At 34.8% G+C, this 19,838-nt stretch overlaps 3 protein-coding genes across 3 annotated transcripts in view; 2 read left to right on the top strand and 1 right to left on the bottom strand.

The window, feature by feature from the left end:
- Positions 1 to 19,838, bottom strand: part of LOC147845623 (uncharacterized) — an 807,608-nt gene that overhangs the window by 758,634 nt on the left and 29,136 nt on the right. The window lies entirely within an intron of this gene.
- Positions 104 to 6,299, top strand: LOC571582. Its single transcript, XM_087244513.1, has 4 exons — positions 104 to 222; positions 729 to 834; positions 956 to 1,033; positions 5,307 to 6,299. The coding sequence occupies exons 2-4, from the start codon at positions 735 to 737 to the stop codon at positions 6,116 to 6,118; spliced, it is 990 nt and encodes a 329-aa protein (XP_087100639.1). The 5' UTR covers positions 104 to 222; positions 729 to 734; the 3' UTR covers positions 6,119 to 6,299.
- LOC147845624 (GTPase IMAP family member 7) lies at positions 14,114 to 19,372 on the top strand. Its single transcript, XM_087244512.1, has 5 exons — positions 14,114 to 14,203; positions 14,303 to 14,391; positions 14,514 to 14,573; positions 14,741 to 14,785; positions 17,443 to 19,372. The coding sequence occupies exons 2-5, from the start codon at positions 14,307 to 14,309 to the stop codon at positions 18,279 to 18,281; spliced, it is 1,029 nt and encodes a 342-aa protein (XP_087100638.1). The 5' UTR covers positions 14,114 to 14,203; positions 14,303 to 14,306; the 3' UTR covers positions 18,282 to 19,372.

Raw genomic sequence — 19,838 nt, 5'->3', positions numbered from 1 at the left:
ATATTACCTGACTAACATGTTTAACTAGTCCTGTGCCTCAGTGAAACACCTGTTAATTCATTCATTGCATCCTTCAACAAGACCAGCCCTCTTGCTTGCAACTAGTCGATACTGGTGTGAAGTGTACTACACATCTTCCACAGAAAACTGTCTTCATTGCATAGATGAAACCAGAATATTTCATACTCTTTACGCACAAGTGTTCGTCTCATCGATGTACAGGTGTGTATTATACAGGTTTAACACTGTAAACTTCATCATCTGTGGTAAGTTGTCTTATTTTTTGATGTTGTAGTAGTTTGAGGGTGAAGACAAACATGGTGGGATTACAGATTTTTAAGCTAGAGATCGCATACAGCATCAATCTGAGATTTAAGTTTAAAGCATAATTATGTGACACAATATAGTATGCAGCTTTCTTTACATTTAATTGTGTTTTAACTATTAAACAGACAAGAAAGTTGAAAAGGAATTTTTATATTCTGCAGTGTGATGCTCCGGTTTTAAAAGCTGCACATTATAGCAATAAACTTAAAGCATTATTCAGCATAAAAATGAGGTTAATAGTTTTGGGGGGAAATGCAAATAAAAAAAAAATCCTTTAATGTAAATAAATTTTACTCAGATTGTTTTACTGAGAATTCCAAAAGAAATTATACTTTGCAGTGTGGTGTTTTTTATTATTCATAAAAATTGTATTTAATTTCTTTGCATCCAAAAATCATCAGGGTAAGATGGATATTATGAAGGCAGATGAAAAGAAAGATGACTTTGAGGAAGATGGGACTGACTCTGAAAATGAGATTGATTCTGTACTGGATTCATCCACTGGCTGTGAGTAGCATAATGGCTTGATTTTCCTCACAATATTTTTCAAATGAAACTAAATGGTCAACATAAAATCTGATTTTATTTAGAGAAGGACTTAAACAGTAACCCAGTCTTTCATTAACAGTTGCACCGCACGATAAACTATATGAAAACTTGCAGAATTTGGCAGAAACCAGTTTAAATTCATCAACAAACTTACATGGTAAGACATTTTTTGCACATCTCTTTTCTTAACATTGTTTATTGCAATATGCAATGTAACCCTCTTCCTGGAGAAAATTATATGTTTTTAATTTGTGAATAAGATGATTTCACACTGTCTGTATTCAATAGGTATGTCTGAGTACTTGACGACTCAAACATCATTTTGACAACATTGTTGTCTTTAAGTAAAACTTTTCAAAATGACATTTCCAGTTTATAGGTACATTGGTGTTAAGTAAATGTATCCTTAATTATAATTGCATTTTTGTATTTTTAAAATGATATCTGAAAAACTGCAAAACATGGAGGGAACGGATAGCATATGCAGTAAAAATTGCTAGTTGCTTTATATCTTTAAGTTCAATCAAATTAAACTTCTTAGTCATTTGAAATAAAAATTACATTAACTTAAAACATCATGTATGTACAGTACACATTTAAAAAAAATATGTTAGAAACATGAAGAACTTAAATTTACACTTAACGTAAAAAAGCATATGTTGTCGCAACTTATTGAACATATAATTTAATCTACATTTTCTAATTAAATCAAGAAAACTTTCCGTGCAATGTGGCTGTTCACTGACACAACATCAACATTTTGAGGCCATAAAAAAACAGGTTTCAAATTGCATGTCTTTTGAAAATGCTACTATTATCAGCTTCGTGTAAACTGCAAAAACATGGTGACATGATGCATACACACTTACATGATTATAGTTGTTGAATATGCAGTATGGCTTTTCAGCACCTCCCCAACCTAAACCACAGGCTGTACTCTTCACTACAATGATCCTACAACTTTAACACAATAGAAACCTCTCTAAATAACAACACAGTGCAAATTCCCAGACTAATTGATGTCTCTTTATGTTAATCTTGTGGATAAACACATTGAACAACACTTCATTTCAACACTTATTTTCCTGAAACAAAGCATGCTTGGAACTAGAAATCTACTTCAACTCAGTCAGTTCAAGTTTGCCTTAATACATAAAAATTATTTTTTTCTTGTAACTTGTTTCTATTAAGTTCAACTTTTTAAAGAGGTTTTGAACTACCTTATGTTTTGTACTGTTCTCTCGGGTCTTCTTATAAAGTAATCAAGATTTTTTTTATATGATTTTTTATATAAAAAATCATAATTTAATATAAATGTTTATTTTCTTTGCTGTTTTTGACCTCCTCATCAAAAAAGCTCTGTTTGCATGAACGTGACCAATTGTGTAAGTAAACACCCACTGCTCTGGGGTGCGTTTCCCAAACAACGACGTAACTCGCTGCTGAACTATTATAGTATGATGCATAATTTGGGAAAAGAACGATGTAGTGACGAGTGTTTACCAAAACGCATAGTTTCTCTGACGCATATCCATCGCTTGAACCATGTTAGTTATAATGTAAAACACCCAAGTTACGCTCTAAGTAACTACTTTAGAGAAGAACCCCATCATTTCTTTGTGCAAGTTTTATTGTTTTACATTTAGATTTACATTTAGTCATTTAGCAGACGATTTTATCCAAAGCGACTTACAAATGAGAAAAAGAAAGCAATTTACACAACTATAAGAGCAACAATGAATAAGTGCTGTAGGCAAGTTTCAGGTATGTAAAGAAAGTGTAAGAAGCAAAACATCAGTATTTTTTTTCTTTTTTTTGTAGTTAGTGGAGGAGTCAGAGAGGGAATTGCAGATTAGGAAGGAAAGTGGAGACTAAATAGTTGAGTTTTTAGTCGTTTTTTGAAGACAGCGAGTGACTCTGTTCTGATGCAGTTAGGGAGTTCATTCCACCAACTGGGCAGATTGAGCGCGAGCGTTCGGGAAAGTGTTTTCTTCCCTTTTTGGGAAGAAAAGAGGGAAGAAAAGAAAGAAGAAAAGTGTGTGTTTTACAAAAACTAAATTTAAAATAAAATCCAATAATAGATTTGGTAAAAACAAAACTTGTTTTCCATATTAACTGAAATATATTTAAATGGCACATATAGGGCTTATGTTTCCTTTACAAATATTATTGAGAATATAACATTTTCTATTCTAAAACATAAAATCACTTACAAAAGCTAACACTATTATAATATCATATATTAATCACATAAATGAATAAATAAAGAGGCGATTTATTAAGAAATGAAATTTAATATTTAGTATGTATTAGAAATGAAAAAATATACTTTAATAATATTAATGATTATTATTATTATTATTATTATTATTAAGTAAGATATTTTAAATTTTTATTATTATTATTTTTTTTTTTAGAAAAATCTACTTTTACAATTTGACACTTGTAAACTACAGCAGAAAGTAACCAGCGGCCCATGTCATATAATGTACTTAATAAATAACCTACTATAAATTAAAATAATTAACATATGCTTTTTGTTTTCACAAGCTTTGGAGACGTAACATAAATTCCGCTTTTAAATAATAGGTCACCTATAGGTTTCGCCATGAGGCTGAGTTCAAAATGACTTCAATATTTTCAAAGTGCACTGCGAAGAGTGCACAATTGTAAACATGAAGATCGCTAAAACTGAACTGTAAAAATAGTTTGAAAGCAAATTACACATTAGAAAGATGACCTTAATGCTTTTTTATTTTTTTTAAATTTCAACTTTGAATGCTAGAATGTTCTAAATGAATAGGGCATATGGGGGATAAGTGGAAATAGAACACAGCTAGAAACTATGTTTCAAACTACAGCTCCAGAGGTGTAGTTGCGAGTGCTCAAGTTTGCGACGCAGTTTGCGAATGTTCATTGGAGCGACGGATTTGGGAAACAGCAAATCAAAAAACTATGTTTGTAACGATGGATCTCGCGACCTTAGTTGGCTAAAAATGGTTTTGGGAAACACACCTCTGATTGGCTAACAGTTTTTCTTATAAACAAAGCTGAACAGGCTTTGAAATAGAAGTAGGTGCTCATCTTCTGTGGAGGCGGAGCTTTTTCACTCTATTACATCATAAAGTAGAACATTCCAGAGCCTGTGGTTTTAGTAGACTGCCTACAATATAAGCTGATTTTAGAGGAACCATAAAGTGTTTCGTTCTGAAACTTTCAGGAAGTTTTTTAGTACTTTAAGCACTTGCATGTTTAAAGATTTAGAGGAAATGTGGTTTCTCAGTTCATGACCCTTTTCAAGACACCCTAGAGTGCCTTTTTGAGATTTTAACAGATTTGTGTGTGTAATGGTGGGAAAAACTGGATGATTTTTAGCTTTTATCAGCTACTTTTATTTTCCGGGTTTAAAATAATTATTGTGGCGTAGCGCGAATTTGCTATTAGAGTGATGACACCTTGATTACTGATTGTTATTCATATAACACAGTTTTCTTATCCTATGAGAAGACCCTGCTTTTTAATTATTCATGACTGCACATGCTTTCCGATGACAGACTAATATGGACGGACCACAGATCTGCCAAACTGTGAGACAGTGCACAACATGCAGTATTTAGCCGTTCATGAAGGCTCTTATGTGTTTGTTTCCATGATCCATTTTGTTACATGGCTTTGTATCGGCTGTCAGGGCCGATTCAGCCAACCTGTTTGTGTGCAGCAAGCATTTTTGCTGGGAGAGCTGTACAATAATTGGAGAATAGCAGACTTTGTCTTTTATCAATTGAGTTTGTTACCATTCAGACACATCGCCTATATCTGTGCTGCTGTGTTCAACTGTGAAAAACCTCCAGATTACCAGCATGACTAATGGTTGGCATATATAGGACAAGAGACATGCTGTACTGCTATCCACATTGTCTGTATTCATTACTGTACATTACTGACTGTATTCAGGAGGAGAGAAGTCCTCCTCATTTATTTTGTTTATATAAACACGATTATCTTTATGTTGATACAACAAATTGGGGTTAGATATTATTATGAAATTACAAACAGCCTATCGTATATGTAACTGCATTAAATTATTTACTATTCATTTCTTTGCATTTTAACTTTGTAAATTATAAAATCATGTGTCTCCTCAGAGTTTGTATCAGATTTATTTATTTTTTTTAACTTGAGCCCATGAGCCAACTGACTAAAGCCCCTCTTTTTCCCCTGCTCTGCCGGCCAAGCCTCCTCCCTCTGCTGGCAGTGCTCTACACCCATCATGAAGCAGTTTTTTTTTTTAATAAACCGAAAGAGAGGGATTTAAATGTTTGAGTGAAATGAACTCAATTCATTGTAAGAATGTACTGTTCAGTTTCTGTGAAGATTGATCATATTAAACTCTTAATCTGTATTAATCAAAGCATCATTTTTTATGACAGTGTCAGAGGAACTGCGCATCATGTTACTGGGAGCGAGGGGGTCTGGAAAAAGCTCAACAGGAAACACCATCCTAGCGTACAACGCTTTTAAATCGGACATGCAGCTGAGCAGAGTTACACAATTCTGTGACAAAGCATCTGGAAACATCGGTGGTCGACCTGTGGCCATAATCGACACGCCGGGACTGAATATAATTGGCAGTACTGAGAAAGAAGTGACCCGAGAGATCCTAAAGTCCATCTCTCTCTATTCTCCAGGACCGCATGTGTTTCTGCTGGTCATGCCTGTGGGGAACTTAACTAATGATGATAAAAGCATGCATAAGCTGATCGAGAGCATGTTTGGGGAGAGAATCTGGCAGTACACGATCATTGTGTTCACTCACGGGGATCGTCTGGAGGGGAAAGCGGCGAATGATGTGATTGCATGTTCAGACATAGAGCTACGCGAATTCATCCATAAATGCAGTGGTGGCTTTCATTTCTTTAACAACAAGGACGATACAAACGACGAGTCTGTTATAGACCTTTTGAAGAAAGTGGAGACTCTGGTAGCCATCAATGGAAAAAGCTGCTACACGTCGTCTTTCTACCCAGCCACAGAGAGGAAGATCAGGAAGAAGATGGAGAAACTTTTAGAGAAAAGGAAGGAGCAGATTGTGCAGATGGAGAGGGAGACAGTGGTGCGTTGCAAAACCGAGCAAGAGGTGGAGAGGAAAAAGCGGGAACTCTGGAGAAAGGAAGAAGACAATGCAAGAAGAAAGGCTGAGAAAAAGTCTGTCAAACACTTAGGCCGAAAAAGTTCCACATAGAAGCTCTTGCACTTCAGTGTTTTGAGAGCATTTATTTGCCTGTGTTTAATATTCTATAATGTAAGAAATGGACATAAATATTGAATAGAAAGATTATTAATAAGTGCTATTACTATTATTTAATGTATGTTAGTGCAATATTAGTTTTTTAAAGATATACCCAATAAAATGTGAAAATAGGTATTATGTACAGTAGTGGCATAAATAAGCACACCCCTTCACAGTTCTCTCTTTTAAATCAATGTTTTCTATAGATATGTGTGTGTGTGTGTGTGTGTGTGTGTATATATATATATATATATATATATATATATATATATATATATATATATATATATATATATATATATATATAGGTGAGAGTGTCATTGAAAGACAATTGCAATGTTACATTGCATTTCAAATTGTATATTTGAAAGTGTTGTTCTTTTAATTTGAAAGTGAAAGTGAAGTGAGCCTTGTCAAGCATGGTATTACTCAATACTCGAAATAAGTCGTCTGCTTTTAACCCATTCAAGTGCACATACATTTTGAGTGAGGAGTGAGAACACACACAAACACACACAGTGAGTATACACCTGCAATGGGCAGCTATTTCTTCTAACTCACAGGGAGCAATTAGGGGTTTGGTGGCTCGCTCAGGGGCTGAGAGGAGAAGGGTATACAGTAAATGGAGGTTGGAGCCAGCGCTAAGTAGGCCTTTGAGGTCCAAGAGGGCTATACAAACTGGGAGTTTTTATTTATTTAATGTCTTGAACATGACACAGAGTCCAAAATTGTGTTTTATGAATGTCTACACCTATCCTAACCCTAAACCCAACCTCACAACAACCTGTTGTGTTTTATTAATATCTGCTCCACTTACACTAACTAAACGCAACCTATTTGTGGTTTAAGTCTCTCCCACTTAGAGGTCAACCAGCCTACTTGCGGTGTAATCCCTACCACTTGGTGGTCTCCAGACTACAGCGATACCTACTTGGCTGAGAGGGGTCTGTGCAATCTAAGCTGCATCCAGAGCTTTTTAATGAGCACACCTAACCCTATCCATTACAGTGACGACAGCTTCATCAAAGTCCATTTAATTTTATTCTATAGTCTAGGGCAGGGATGGGCAAACTTGATCCTCGAGGGCTGGTGTCCCTGCAAAGTTTTGCTCCAACACTAATCAAACACACCTGGACAAACTAATCAGTGTCTTCAAGATCACTTGAACTCTATAGGAAGGTCTGTTTGAATAGGGTTGGAGCTAAACTATGCAGGACACTGGCCCTCCAGGATCAAGTTTTCCCACACCTGGTCTAGGGGTCACCAATCTTGTTCCTGGAGGTCCAGAGATGCAGTCTCAGCTTGCATCATAAAGGCTGCATTCAGACACTAGGGTATTAAAGATAGAGGGAGTGCAGTTCATTCACTCGCCGCATCTTTAATTCTTGTCAAGAGCCAGAATTAAACCAGTGACCTGGGGCCACAAGTGCCCCAAATTATCTAAAAAATCTAAACTATTTAAATTACTACCTATTTAAACTATTTATACTATCTAGTCAACAAAGAATCTTTAAAAAATTGTAGCCTTTATAAACACAGATGATGATAATAAAACATTTCTTGAGCATTAAATATTTCCTAACTGCTGTCTACCTTTTAATGTTAAAAAACAACATTAAACAATGGATTTTGTTGTTTGTTTGTTTTTACCAAAAATAATTGAAATATTAATTGTGATAATTTATAATACAAGTAACTTAATCAACCACACTGTAAACAAATCCTGGTTGCCTGAAATTTAAGTTGAATCAAATTCACCTTATGAGTCCACTGAACGGAGTCACGTGATGCAGGCATCGAAGCAGAACGTGTGTCAGTGAACAACGTGTGTGCCTCATCAGTTGCTACTATTTTAGTAATATTTTTATCTCTAACTGTATCACATGTTCTCTTAAATATATTTCTTTCGTTACTCAGAGGAAATTTTTTATCTTTTGGCGTGAGAAACTCAACTAAACAATCCGACGACAGATCCCCAATACCCTGAAAGATGGCGGCTGAGCAAGTAAAGCTATCGCTTAAATCTCTCATGAAAGCGATTTGTGATTCTAACGATGAACTTACATCTCACATAAATAAGAAAACAACCGACAGCCAAAGTTCTTTGTCCAAAATTGAACTGTCACTTTCAACTTGAGCAGGTTGACAAAATGCAGGTCAGGATTGGTGCTAACGAGGATATTTTGAGAGACTCCTGCGCGCGAATTGTAAAGATGGAAAAGGAGATAAGTCCATTGAACATATTATGTTAAGGTACTCAAAACAGCTTATTAACTTATAAAATCAAGTTAGAACATGATTAACTTAGTTTAATAAGTAACAATGAACTATAACGTATGCTATCATGACTATTGATCATATAATTTTTACAGTGTATGATAAGTCATGTAGTGATTCTACTAAACTATCATTTATAAATCACCACAAATAATTTATTTATATTTATTTATTTAAACAAGCAGAAGCCTTAATCATGCTGGCCAGACTCCAACAGCTGTAAAACTGCTGTTTGTCTTTCCTCTTATGTTTCAGCTGTAAGTGTAATTTCCTCGTCTGAGATTTCCTCTTTCTTTTTAACATCCCGTTTACATGCCAGAGTATTTATACGACACCAGTTTGACTACATGCAGCTTATTTCATGATCACAGAGCACTTCCTGTCTTTTGTTGTGGCAATTTTTTAATAAAGAGACTCTGTATAATTTGAAATGTAAACCACATACAGTTATTAAAAAAATTGTAGGCTAATAAGATTTCAGAATTGTTAATTGTATTTTTGTACCTTTTGTACCTTACTGAGCTCAATACACAAAAAAAAAAAATTTGTATGACAGTGCATGATTAATGGTGTATTAATATGTAAACTAAATAAAACTTTATTATTGATATTGAATAATTATTGTTATTTAATGAGTTAAGGCACATGCTAATCATGAACTAACTTTAACTTCAGCATGAGTCACAAGAGTTTATGTTTTAATAACAGTCACGTTAATTACTCGTTAGTACAAAAAACATTCAAGTTTAAGCTAATTGTAACCAACATGAACCCATGAGCCGTTAATGTATAATTATGTCATGACTTTACTTGGAGGGTCACAACACCATTACCTCATCCTACTCATGAGCTCCTGTTTAAACTGTTGACAGAACACTTTCTGATAACACTATTTTAGGAGTATTTTAAGCATTTAGTTAACCATTAATTACTAGTGCTTATAACTAATTGCTTAACTGTTAACAAATTAATCGTTAATAATGCTTAATTAAGGCATTATTTTGGACCCTTAAAATAAAGTGTTACCTACTTTTCTACTGTTATTCAGTGTAAATGCACTAGATGGACATGCATACAATCTAAAAAAAAACTTTAGTTATTTGTTTAACTCAATGGCTGAATTGAAAATATTTGGTACTTTGTTATTTCTAACCTTTAGATTGGATTATTTATTTATTAACTCAACTAGTTGTATTTAAAAAAAATAGAATGTCAACACTCGACTAATTGAACTCACACAGAACAGCTGTATTAATATGCGTGTTGTTTTTGCGTTATGAAGTTTAAGCTATAACACATAATTATTATTTTTTTTTATCAAATTATCCAGACATATTTTTTTATCCAGACATAAATCCAGACATAATTATATGAAGAGTTTAGAGCAAAAAAGAAAATTTTATATTTTCTTCTAAGATTAGCATTTTTCTCCGACTCATGTGTGTAGGCTTGGTCATTTTACTTTTAAAGTGACAAATAAGTTTGTTTTGTTGACTTTAAACTTAAATAACTGAACATAAACATCCTATGTTTGAGAAAAATGAGATTTGAGCTGAGAAAAATTCTCTCATTTTAAGAGAAGATTTCAGATGGCATTTAGAGGTTTTTGCATCTGAACTCTTCATATATTCACAGATGATGATGGTTTAATTAAGCATAAACTAATGTGGTGATTAATACAATAATTGACAAACAATCATGTACTAACAAGTAATTAAGGCCGTTATTCACACATGTGAATCATGTTGTAGTAAAAGTTCATGATAAGCGCATACATTAACTCATTAGTTCACAAAATAGTAAGGTTTAATTTACATATAACACATCAATATTCATGTACTGTTGTAATCTGTTACCAAAATCTTACTGATCTCAAATGCTAGACTGTTACTATATGTTTATTCCTTGCAAAGAACAGGTCTGACAGTAAAACAGGAACTCTGGTTGCTGCACAGTGTGACAGAGACTAGCCAGAAACCAGTTTATGTCTTCTTCCTCTTGCTTTAAGGCTTAGGCTATCACGAATGACACCCAGCTCCTTTTAGAGCATTCCTCCTGCCATTATTATTCTCCTCTTCTGAGTAGAAATTGAAGTCTCTCAGGACTTACTCTAATTTAATGCATATGTTTAAAGTACATGTTTTAGCAATATTAAGGTTAAATGAATATTTTCACCACATTCTACACTGCCCTCTACTGGTTAACAGACATGACTACAACTGGACTGTACTGCAACAGTTCATCCAAAGGAAAGAATAACTTCACCCCGATCTACCCTCAAAAAAAAAAAAAAATATTTGAAAAGAAACCTGCTGTTAAAGGGATAGTTCACCCATAACTGAAAGTTTGATTGTTTACTCATTCTTTACTTGTTCTAAATTTGTATGAGTTTCTTTTTTCAAATGAAGACAAAAACAAAAGATATTTTGAAGAAAGAAGAAAAAAGTACCATTAATTGCCCCAAAATGTAGAGCAAGTAGAGTAAAAGTATCTGTTGTAGATATTACTCAAAGTATGAGTCAAAAGAAGACATTTCAAAAGTACTCAAGAGTAGCGAGTATTACACTGTGAAAAGTTGATGTGCAGTTTGTGCAGGGATGTGTAAACGTAACATTCTGTAGTGCATTTAGTGATCTTCCTCTATTCATTTCTTCTAATTTTCCTTCCATTGTTTGTTTGTTCATTCCTTCCTTCAATCATTTGTATATTCGTTCCTTCTTTCATTCATTGTTTCTTTCTTTCTTTGTTCCTCCCTTTATTTGTTCGCTCATTCATTCATATTTTGTTCCTTCCTTCATTGGGTGCTTTGTTTATTTATTCATTTGTTCGTTTGTTCATTCCTTCCTTCCTTCACTTGTTCAGTCTCTCCTTGAATCCATCCTTCATTCATTTGGTCCTTCCTTTCTTCATTAGTTCGGTTCTTCCTTTGTTCGGTTCTTCTTTCCATTCTTCATTTGTTCCATTAAGTGATTGTTTAAGGCTATTTAGTGATTTCAGTCTTCATACAGTTGACATCCTTCATTTTCTAACCAGTGACATGCATTCTATAAAAGTCTCTGAATCAATGCGTGTAAAGATTTTGCACATCTTCTTTAATATTTTTAATGCTTCCAAAAGTTTGCTGCATTTATAAAGCGCCCACATCTTGAGGTTGTTCAGTACAGGGCTTTACATTAACACCCACCAACCCGCCAAATGAGGGTAGATTTCGGTTGTGGCGGGTTAGACAGCCACTCCCACTAGCCACTTTGGCTGGCTGAAACTCATTTTTAAATTGCTAGTGCTGGCTCATGATCACTTAGACCATTTGTCTATTTGCGTGCAAATGGGTCCTTAGAATTGAGAAGCAGCACGACTGACAAAAACTGCTTTTCACACGAGCAAAAGAAAGCAGGTGAATAACGAATGAGAGGATCACGCACATGGTGAGACTAGCTTTCCTCACTCACTGACGAGGGCCTGAGTGTCGTGTGCACAGATGATTTGATGCGCGAGATAGTTTTAAAGCTCCTGCCTTTTCCTCATTCAAAGCAACAGTGCCTGGAAACTAAACTAGTGCGATGCTCGTGCACACACAGTGCTTCAAGGACTCGAGATTCTTTGTAAGCAGCAAGCAGATGTTGTCGCTTTCGCTTTAACCATTCTTTGAACAGATTATTAATTGGCCTAACATTAACAGTGTGCGTAGCATCATTCTTTCATTATCGCGCTCAGAATGTTTTATACCTGCTGTCTTTAGCTTGCTGTTATTTTCGTTAATATAGTTTAATAATCATCCTTTACAATAATATTACTTTAATATGTTGTTGTATGCATAGTTAACTGGTGATCTGGGATCTAGAGCCAGAACAGACCACTGTGTATAGTTTAAGATGCGTGATAATATGTATATATTTTTTTAAATGTCAGCTGTTTTGTTGAATAAAAAGTGTATGTATACAGCAGTATTGTGCTTGTTTTTACACATTATTTACAATTTGTGGCAAGGAAATAATTAGTTTGTTATGGCCAGAGAAAAAAACGTAAATGCTTATTGTATCGAGCCCTGAAAGGTCCTGTAAAAGAAGACTAATTGCAAAGCAACACTTTTTTATGAAAGTGTTTTATAACCCATTTCCTCATGCTCATTGACATAGCGCATAAACAAAACACAGTTAAATGAACGAGGAGGCAAGTTGAAAAAACACTAAATCTAAATGAAGTCATTTTAGCTTGCAGCAACCCATGCCAAAGTCAAATTTATGCATAAAATATCTTTTCCCAACATCAAAATTGTGGCTAGTGAAAATGGCGAGTGGCTAGTAACGGTGAAAAACTACTAGCCACAGTGGCTGGTGATCAAAAAAGTTAATGTCAAGCCCTGGTTCAGTAAGATGCAGTTTAGGACAGGAAATGCAGGACTGATATTTCTAATCCCCATAGACAAGAAAGAAAGAACGTATGATGACTGCAGACTGAAGGAAGCTATAGTGGAGTAAAAGTACCGATACAGCATTAAAATGTACTCAAAGGAAAGTAAAAGTACACATTTATAAAACTACTAAGTAAATTACAATTCCGGTGAAAAACTACTCAATTACAGTAGTTTGAATATTTGTAATTTGTTACTTTACACTACTGGTTGTCTCATATATATTTTAGTGTTGCCACTTGTCGCTTTATTAACACTGTGGAGCACACTAAGCAATAAAACCGATTCTGAAGGAACATAGTTTCAGCTTTAAAGCAAAATCTTATTTAATGTTCTGCTGAGGACAGTTCTGTAGTGTCATTTAGACAGCAATTCAAACATTGCATCAGCCACATTTATTTTCATGATTAAAAATAAAAGTAAATGACTCATTTTTAGTTTATGATCTTATTTACGATGTTGGATTATGAGGTTATTTAAACTTTGAATGTTAGCGTCATTAAATATGAGTTCTGAAACGAAACGATGAAAAACATATTTTGAGAATCTGAACAGATGGCATGCAGAGATAACACTTGATGTGCGTGTGCTTTGTTGATGAACTGTCAAACTCGCAGGTGTTATCTCAGTATGCCCTTCCTGAAGAGTCAAATCCTGACACACCATAAGAGGAAATGCTCGACGAGATCAAATTAAAAAAAGAAACATTTGATTTAATTTATAAACAACCACGTTAATTAATGTAAAATCCTAAACAAGCTCTTGATTGTATTTCTTCAAATTAAATGACTAAAGCTAATTCAGGGTTAAAGAAATAAAAAGGAAACAGAGGGCTAAGGGCAATTTACATAAAAAATGAATGTGTTTTTTGGCTATTTATTTACAAATGGGGTCTGAAAATGCAAACTCAATATAGTTCCATTGTACAATACAGTGGCCAAAAGAGCTCAAATGCACTGCAAGTTAAGATAACATATGCAAATACAAAAATGCTAACAAACTAAGCGACACAAATTCTCAACACATGCAATACAAAAACTCTCTGCAAATAACACAGACCACGACATTTGGAGAGTTTAAGTGTCTGAAATCTGTGAGGAGAAATCAGTAGAATCAGTCATAACTAGTGTCTTCATTCTTTAAAGCACTGAAGTTATTTGATTAATTGATATACGTTTCACTCCTTATCATCTACTCCTGTAAATTACAAGATAGACAGAAGGCTTCTCATTGGATTTAAATGGACCATACAGATACTGGTTAAACTGGATTGGCGGTCAGTGTTAAAGGAACTCTGATTGAAGCACTTAATACTCTGTCTGTGGATCTACATCGGCTCTCTGACCATCGTAAGTATCTTTGCTTTATATGTCATAGTATACATGCTGAAATAAAACATTAAAGCATAACAGGAAACTGCGTTTGGGTGTCATATTTCTATTATGCAGAAAGATGACTTCAGATGAGAAGTTGGGGGACAGTCTGAAGACTGAAGTAGAGAAAGAAAGCACCTTTGAGCTGGACTCGTCACTAAGCTGTGAGTTTCTGATTCAGTATACGTCAAGTCTGAACCAATCAATCAAAATCAAAATCCTTCTGATAATACTGTTTCTTAAAGTTTAGGCTTACGATAATAATGCATCTACTCATTTTCCATAGCTGAGATGGATGAACGGTACGAAATTGTAAAAATAAACTCAAGATCTCCAACCTTGCACGGTAAGACAAATAAATGATGAAATCAATTCATGTGAACTCAAAATACACCCTGTATACATACATACATATATATATATATATATATATATATATATATATATATATATATATATATATATATATATATATATATATATATATATAATCGTTATTCATCTTTTTTTCAGACATACGAGAGTTTAAAGCTAATTCGAAATCCCCCTCATTGACTGGTAAGCATGATGTTAATCATCATAAACAAAAATTAATGAATGTACTAAGGAGATTTAGTGGGTGTATTAATATTTAGTGCTTCAGAGTTTAGTGTCTAATAAGGGCAGACAACAACTATTGTACATGAAATCACTCCAATCAGTACTGTAAATCCAAAACAGCAAATGCCAACACAAGATAAAGATTCAAACATGTCAGATCTGAATACCAAGCATGCTAACAATCAGAAATGAGCAAGGTTTTGCAGTCATGTGCTTTTTGTTAAAAAATGCAAGACAGTAATTTTAAAGGGAAAACATCTCTGAAACTCTTAGAAGTTAAAAAGTCTTCATAAGGTGCTCTCGTAAAAATCAAAAATTTTATACATTTTAAATTTATTGAGAATGAACTACATTAATTTATGCTTATTAATGAATTAAGCATTAGCATTGCTAACATAGTTCAGACCTCTTAGTTTTTCATGATTCCACAATCCCTGAATCCAACGCAAAGACAGCAAAAAGTCAAATTTTTTTGCGTTCCTGCAAAATTCTTAATTTAAACGCAAAATAATCGCGAAATAATTTCTTAAAACATCCAATTCCAAACTATATAGTCAAATTTGATTTATTTCAGTTTAGCAATTAATTGTTTTATGTGACTTATAGACGTTGCCTACACAGCGCACATAAGTCTCTTGAAAGATTACGTCTCACCTGCGCCCTCACAATCATTACATTTTATGGGGGAATTGTTTTGCAGCCTCTGCCGTAAGCAGACAAGGATGAAGCGTGAGTGATTTACATGCGAAGTCAATGCAAAGATGTGATTAGACATCATGTGGCCAAATCGAGTGAATACCACCGCGCGAATGGGCGTTTTGTGCATTTAATGCACTTGCAAAAGAAAGTCTGAGCAAACATCTAACAAATGGAGCAATGGAATAGACAAAAACGCAAGCAGCTTACAATAATGGAGATTGGTGCAAGGATGATGGCCGCTGGACGTGACCGAATTGAAGGGCATTATTGGTGCTTTACACCATAGGTATAGCCTATTATGATGTGCGTCAACTCAATAAATGATTTTGCTTCACTCTTTCCCTGTTGTTGATGACAGAAAACGATAGCCTGCCATTGACAAGTTTTACAGCAATCCGTGTTTCAGGTGTTTAAACGCCAACACAAGTCCTGAGTGATACTTGATGTCAGATGTTCCAGCCTGATATCACGACAAAATGTAAGAATTTTCCGTTTTGCCAGTTTAGTGGCTAAATCAAACCAATTCGTATTCGTATTCGTATTCGAGTTCAGTCGTACAAAATGGTGCGATTTTAAAAAGGAGGCGTGGCACCTAACTCCCCCCCCCCCAACCCCTACCATCATTGGGTGATGAGCAAATGGTACTAAATTGTACCAACTAGATTGTACAAATTCATACGAATTACCCACTAAATCAAAAAGTTACGAATTGCCGTGAGATTGTGTTGGATGTTCTGGGAGTCAAATCTAAGAAAGAGAAAGTAAGATAATGGAATAAGAGTTATACAACCTTCCTTCAGCTTAAACCCTAAAATTTTAGATCTGTTTTAGAACTTGTTTTGACAAGAGACCAAAATAAAGCTTTATTGATAAAGTAGTAGACATAGTAGGCTACCTAATAAGATATTTTATTTTATTTATATATATATATATATATATTTATATATATATATATTTATATATATATATATATATATATATATATATATATATATATATATATATATATATATATATATATATTGGGTCACACTTTATGTTGATGATGTTTTTTTTGTTTTTTTTTTTAAATCGCAAAATTGTTCGAAAATTTCTGGGAATTGCCACCACAAAATCAGTCATTTTTAATCGCAAAAAAAAAAAATAATAATAATTTGTGAAAAACTAGGGGGTCTGATTTCTATTAAAAATTGGTTAGGATGTTCCATTACAAGGCAGTTACAAAATAAATAAACAAAAGTTTTTAGTTTTTGAAACATAATTTATGTTCTTTTACAGTATACATTATAAAATGCATTATTAAGGTTTGACTTTGTTTCTGGTTAAAATGAGCATTCAAGAGTTCTTAGATACATTCAAGACACTTAGATATTGCTTGATGCTATTAGAAGGTTTGGCATGCTGTCCCGAGGGTCAACCCTGAGCTCAGAGACAATTGAGCCCAGGACTCCCGCTTAGTCAATAAGCATATAAGGGGTTTGGAGATCAGGTTGGTCTCGAGAGCTCCCCCTGGTAAAAGGAGGCGATGGGGTAGAAGGAGGGATTCTTGCAAAAGGAAGATAAGGTAGTAAGGCAAAATGGGTCCATTTATTGTACGTTTGAATCAATCTAATTGCATTATTGCTGATTACAGATGAGAGACCAGCTGAGATCAATCATATCACATGCACCTCTCTAAATTAGTTTGTATATCTTTTTTATCATTAAAGTTGTTGCTCTTGACATGTTCCACCCTGTATACCTTACTTTCTTCCTTGGAATACAAAAGAGAAACTTTACATTCCTTAAAAACAAATGTAAACAGGTTTGAACAGATATGAGGATGAGTAAATGATTTAAATATTTGGGTTAACTATTGCTTTAATATTTTCTGCCAAGTTTAAAATCTCAACATACCGTGCATGATCTTCTTCCAGCTGAAGCAGATGAACTGCGCATCATGTTAGTGGGAGCAAGAGGATCTGGAAAAAGCTCAACTGGAAACACCATTTTAAGGTGGAACGCCTTCAACACGGACATGCAGCTGAGCAGGGTCACGCAGTTCTGTGAAAGAGCAACTGGAAACATCAACGGCCGACCCGTGGTCATAGTAGATACACCGGGACTGAATAAAACCAGTCGAATGGAGAAGGAGGTGACCAGGGAGATCTTAAAATCTGTCTCTCTGTATAAACCAGGACCACACGTGTTTCTGCGGGTTCTGCCGGTGGGGAATTTGACCAATGAGGACAAGGACATGCATAAATTAATCCAAAACATGTTTGGGAAGAGCGTTTGGAATTACACCATTGTTCTGTTCACACATGGAGACCGACTGGAAGGGAAAACACCAAATGATGTGATCGCCAGCTCGGACAAGGATCTTAGAGACTTTATCCGCACGTGCACCGGTGGATTTGTGTTCTTCAATAACAAGAACACTGGCTTTGAGCAGGTCAGCAAACTTCTGGAGAAGATCGACACCTTGGTGGCTGTCAACGGCGGAAGCTGCTACACTACGTCATTTTACCCGGCCTCCGAGAAGAAGATACGCGAAAAACAAGAGAAGATTCTGGAGGAGAGGCACGAGGAGATAGCACGGAAGCTGAGAGAGCTGGAGGAGAATTGTGAGGGTGAGGGGGAGTTAGAGAGGAAAAAGTGTGAGCTGTGGAGGGAGGAAGAGGAAGATGCACGGAGACGGGCAGAAAAGCCACAAAAAAGCAGATCTATGACATTAAATCTCTCCAGAACCCCTGCATCTGTAACAAAATCGTAGATCATTCAATAACTCAACAGTTTTTCAGAACTTTCCTGTGATTAATGAAGATAATGTAACTCTCTGTGTGCAATAATCTTTATTTACCAAATGCATTTTTCAGGTCTGACTGATTGCAGGTTAACCCTTTCAGGCTCAAATAAAATTTTAGAAACAGGCAAAATCTATGTTTTTAACTGTTGCAAATCAGCAACGCCTGCCTTGAAAGGGTTAAAAGTAGATATTTTATTAATCATGTTAATAAAAACCTTTTACTGTCATGATCTCTACATGGGTCGTTGAGAAATAGGAATTAAAAGTGTTTGGGTTTTTTAGTAAAACACCATTTTTTTTACAACAAAATTAATAAATACACAGTAAAACCCAACAGTCAACTTTATCAAATGAAATGAGTGTGGTTGCTCAAAATTGACTAAAAGTTAATTCTACTTATTTGAAAAGAGTTTTGATCGTAGTGTTGAAGGTAATGAGTTAATTGAATATTTCATTACTTCAGCTTAAATGGAGGAAGTTCACAGTACTCATATAGATTAGTTTTTAACACAAATAGTTTGTAGCAATCGGTTTCCTCAAACGGTTGGAGTTGCCTTAACTTATTGAGTTTTACAGAACTCAGTTGGTTTGATTTTTCTTCATTTATTGGCTTTTGCAGTGCTCAAATTGCTTAGTTTGCTCATATGTAGTAAGTTCACAGTACTCATTAGGATTAGCTTTTGAACTTAGTTTGTTGCAATCGGTTTGCTTAAATGGTCTGAGTTACCTTAACTCTTTGGGTTTTACAGTGTATATGTAGTTTTAAGTCTGACGTTTAAGACAATATAAAGGATCATTAACTTTATTTTTTCACTGTATTTTTATTTTATTTTTTCACTGAATTGTAACTTAAATATGTCTTATATAGTGTGACAGCAAAAATTATGAAACACAACTCTTAATAATATACAAATAGCATGCATGAGAGTGATTTTCTTTATTGTCGGACACTTATCTTCATTAAGTGCTATATATTTGATATGAAATCATGATGATTTTCACCGTGACTTGCCGGCAGTATTCAATAAGTGGGGTGTCATGCCAAAAGTGTATGTAGTGGTTCCAAAAAAAATTAATATGTGAAAACGTTTTGAAACAAACTTAATAAGAGCATGTTGGTGGCTTAACATGGGGCTTTAGTTACATGATCTTAAATGGGGTCCTTCAACTAATTCTTCAGTGGATTTGCGGATTTGAAATTAGTATAGTGTTACACCTAAGGCTGCATGGTAGCACAGAGGGTAGCACAATCGCCTCACAGCAAGAAGGTCGCTGATTAAAGTCCTGGCTGGGTCAGTTGGCATTTCTGTGTGGAGTTTTTACATGTTCTCCCCGTGTTTGTGTGGGTTTCCTCCAGGTTCTCTGGTTTCCCCCACAGTTCAAAGACATGTGGTAAGCTAAATTGGCCGTCGTGTGTGTGTTTGTGAATGTATTTTTCCCAGTGATGGGTTGCAGCTGAAAGGGCATCCGCTGCGTAAAACATATGCTGGATAAGTTGGCGGCTCATTCCACTGTGGCGACTCT

The sequence above is a fragment of the Danio rerio genome, chromosome 3 (assembly GCF_052040795.2).
Source record: "Danio rerio strain M-AB ecotype USA chromosome 3, GRCz13ab, whole genome shotgun sequence".
Lineage (NCBI taxonomy): Eukaryota > Metazoa > Chordata > Actinopteri > Cypriniformes > Danionidae > Danio > Danio rerio.
This window is presented reverse-complemented; position numbering and strand designations above follow the sequence as displayed.

Coding starts and splice junctions, on each gene's coding strand:
- LOC571582 (XM_087244513.1), top strand. CDS start 735: ATGGATATTATGAAGGCAGATGAAAAGAAAGATGACTTTGAGGAAGAT. Junction 835..955: donor ACTGGATTCATCCACTGGCT/GTGAGTAGCATA, acceptor TTTCATTAACAG/TTGCACCGCACGATAAACTA. Junction 1,034..5,306: donor TTCATCAACAAACTTACATG/GTAAGACATTTT, acceptor TTTTTATGACAG/TGTCAGAGGAACTGCGCATC.
- LOC147845624 (XM_087244512.1), top strand. CDS start 14,307: ATGACTTCAGATGAGAAGTTGGGGGACAGTCTGAAGACTGAAGTAGAG. Junction 14,392..14,513: donor GCTGGACTCGTCACTAAGCT/GTGAGTTTCTGA, acceptor CATTTTCCATAG/CTGAGATGGATGAACGGTAC. Junction 14,786..17,442: donor GAAATCCCCCTCATTGACTG/GTAAGCATGATG, acceptor ATCTTCTTCCAG/CTGAAGCAGATGAACTGCGC.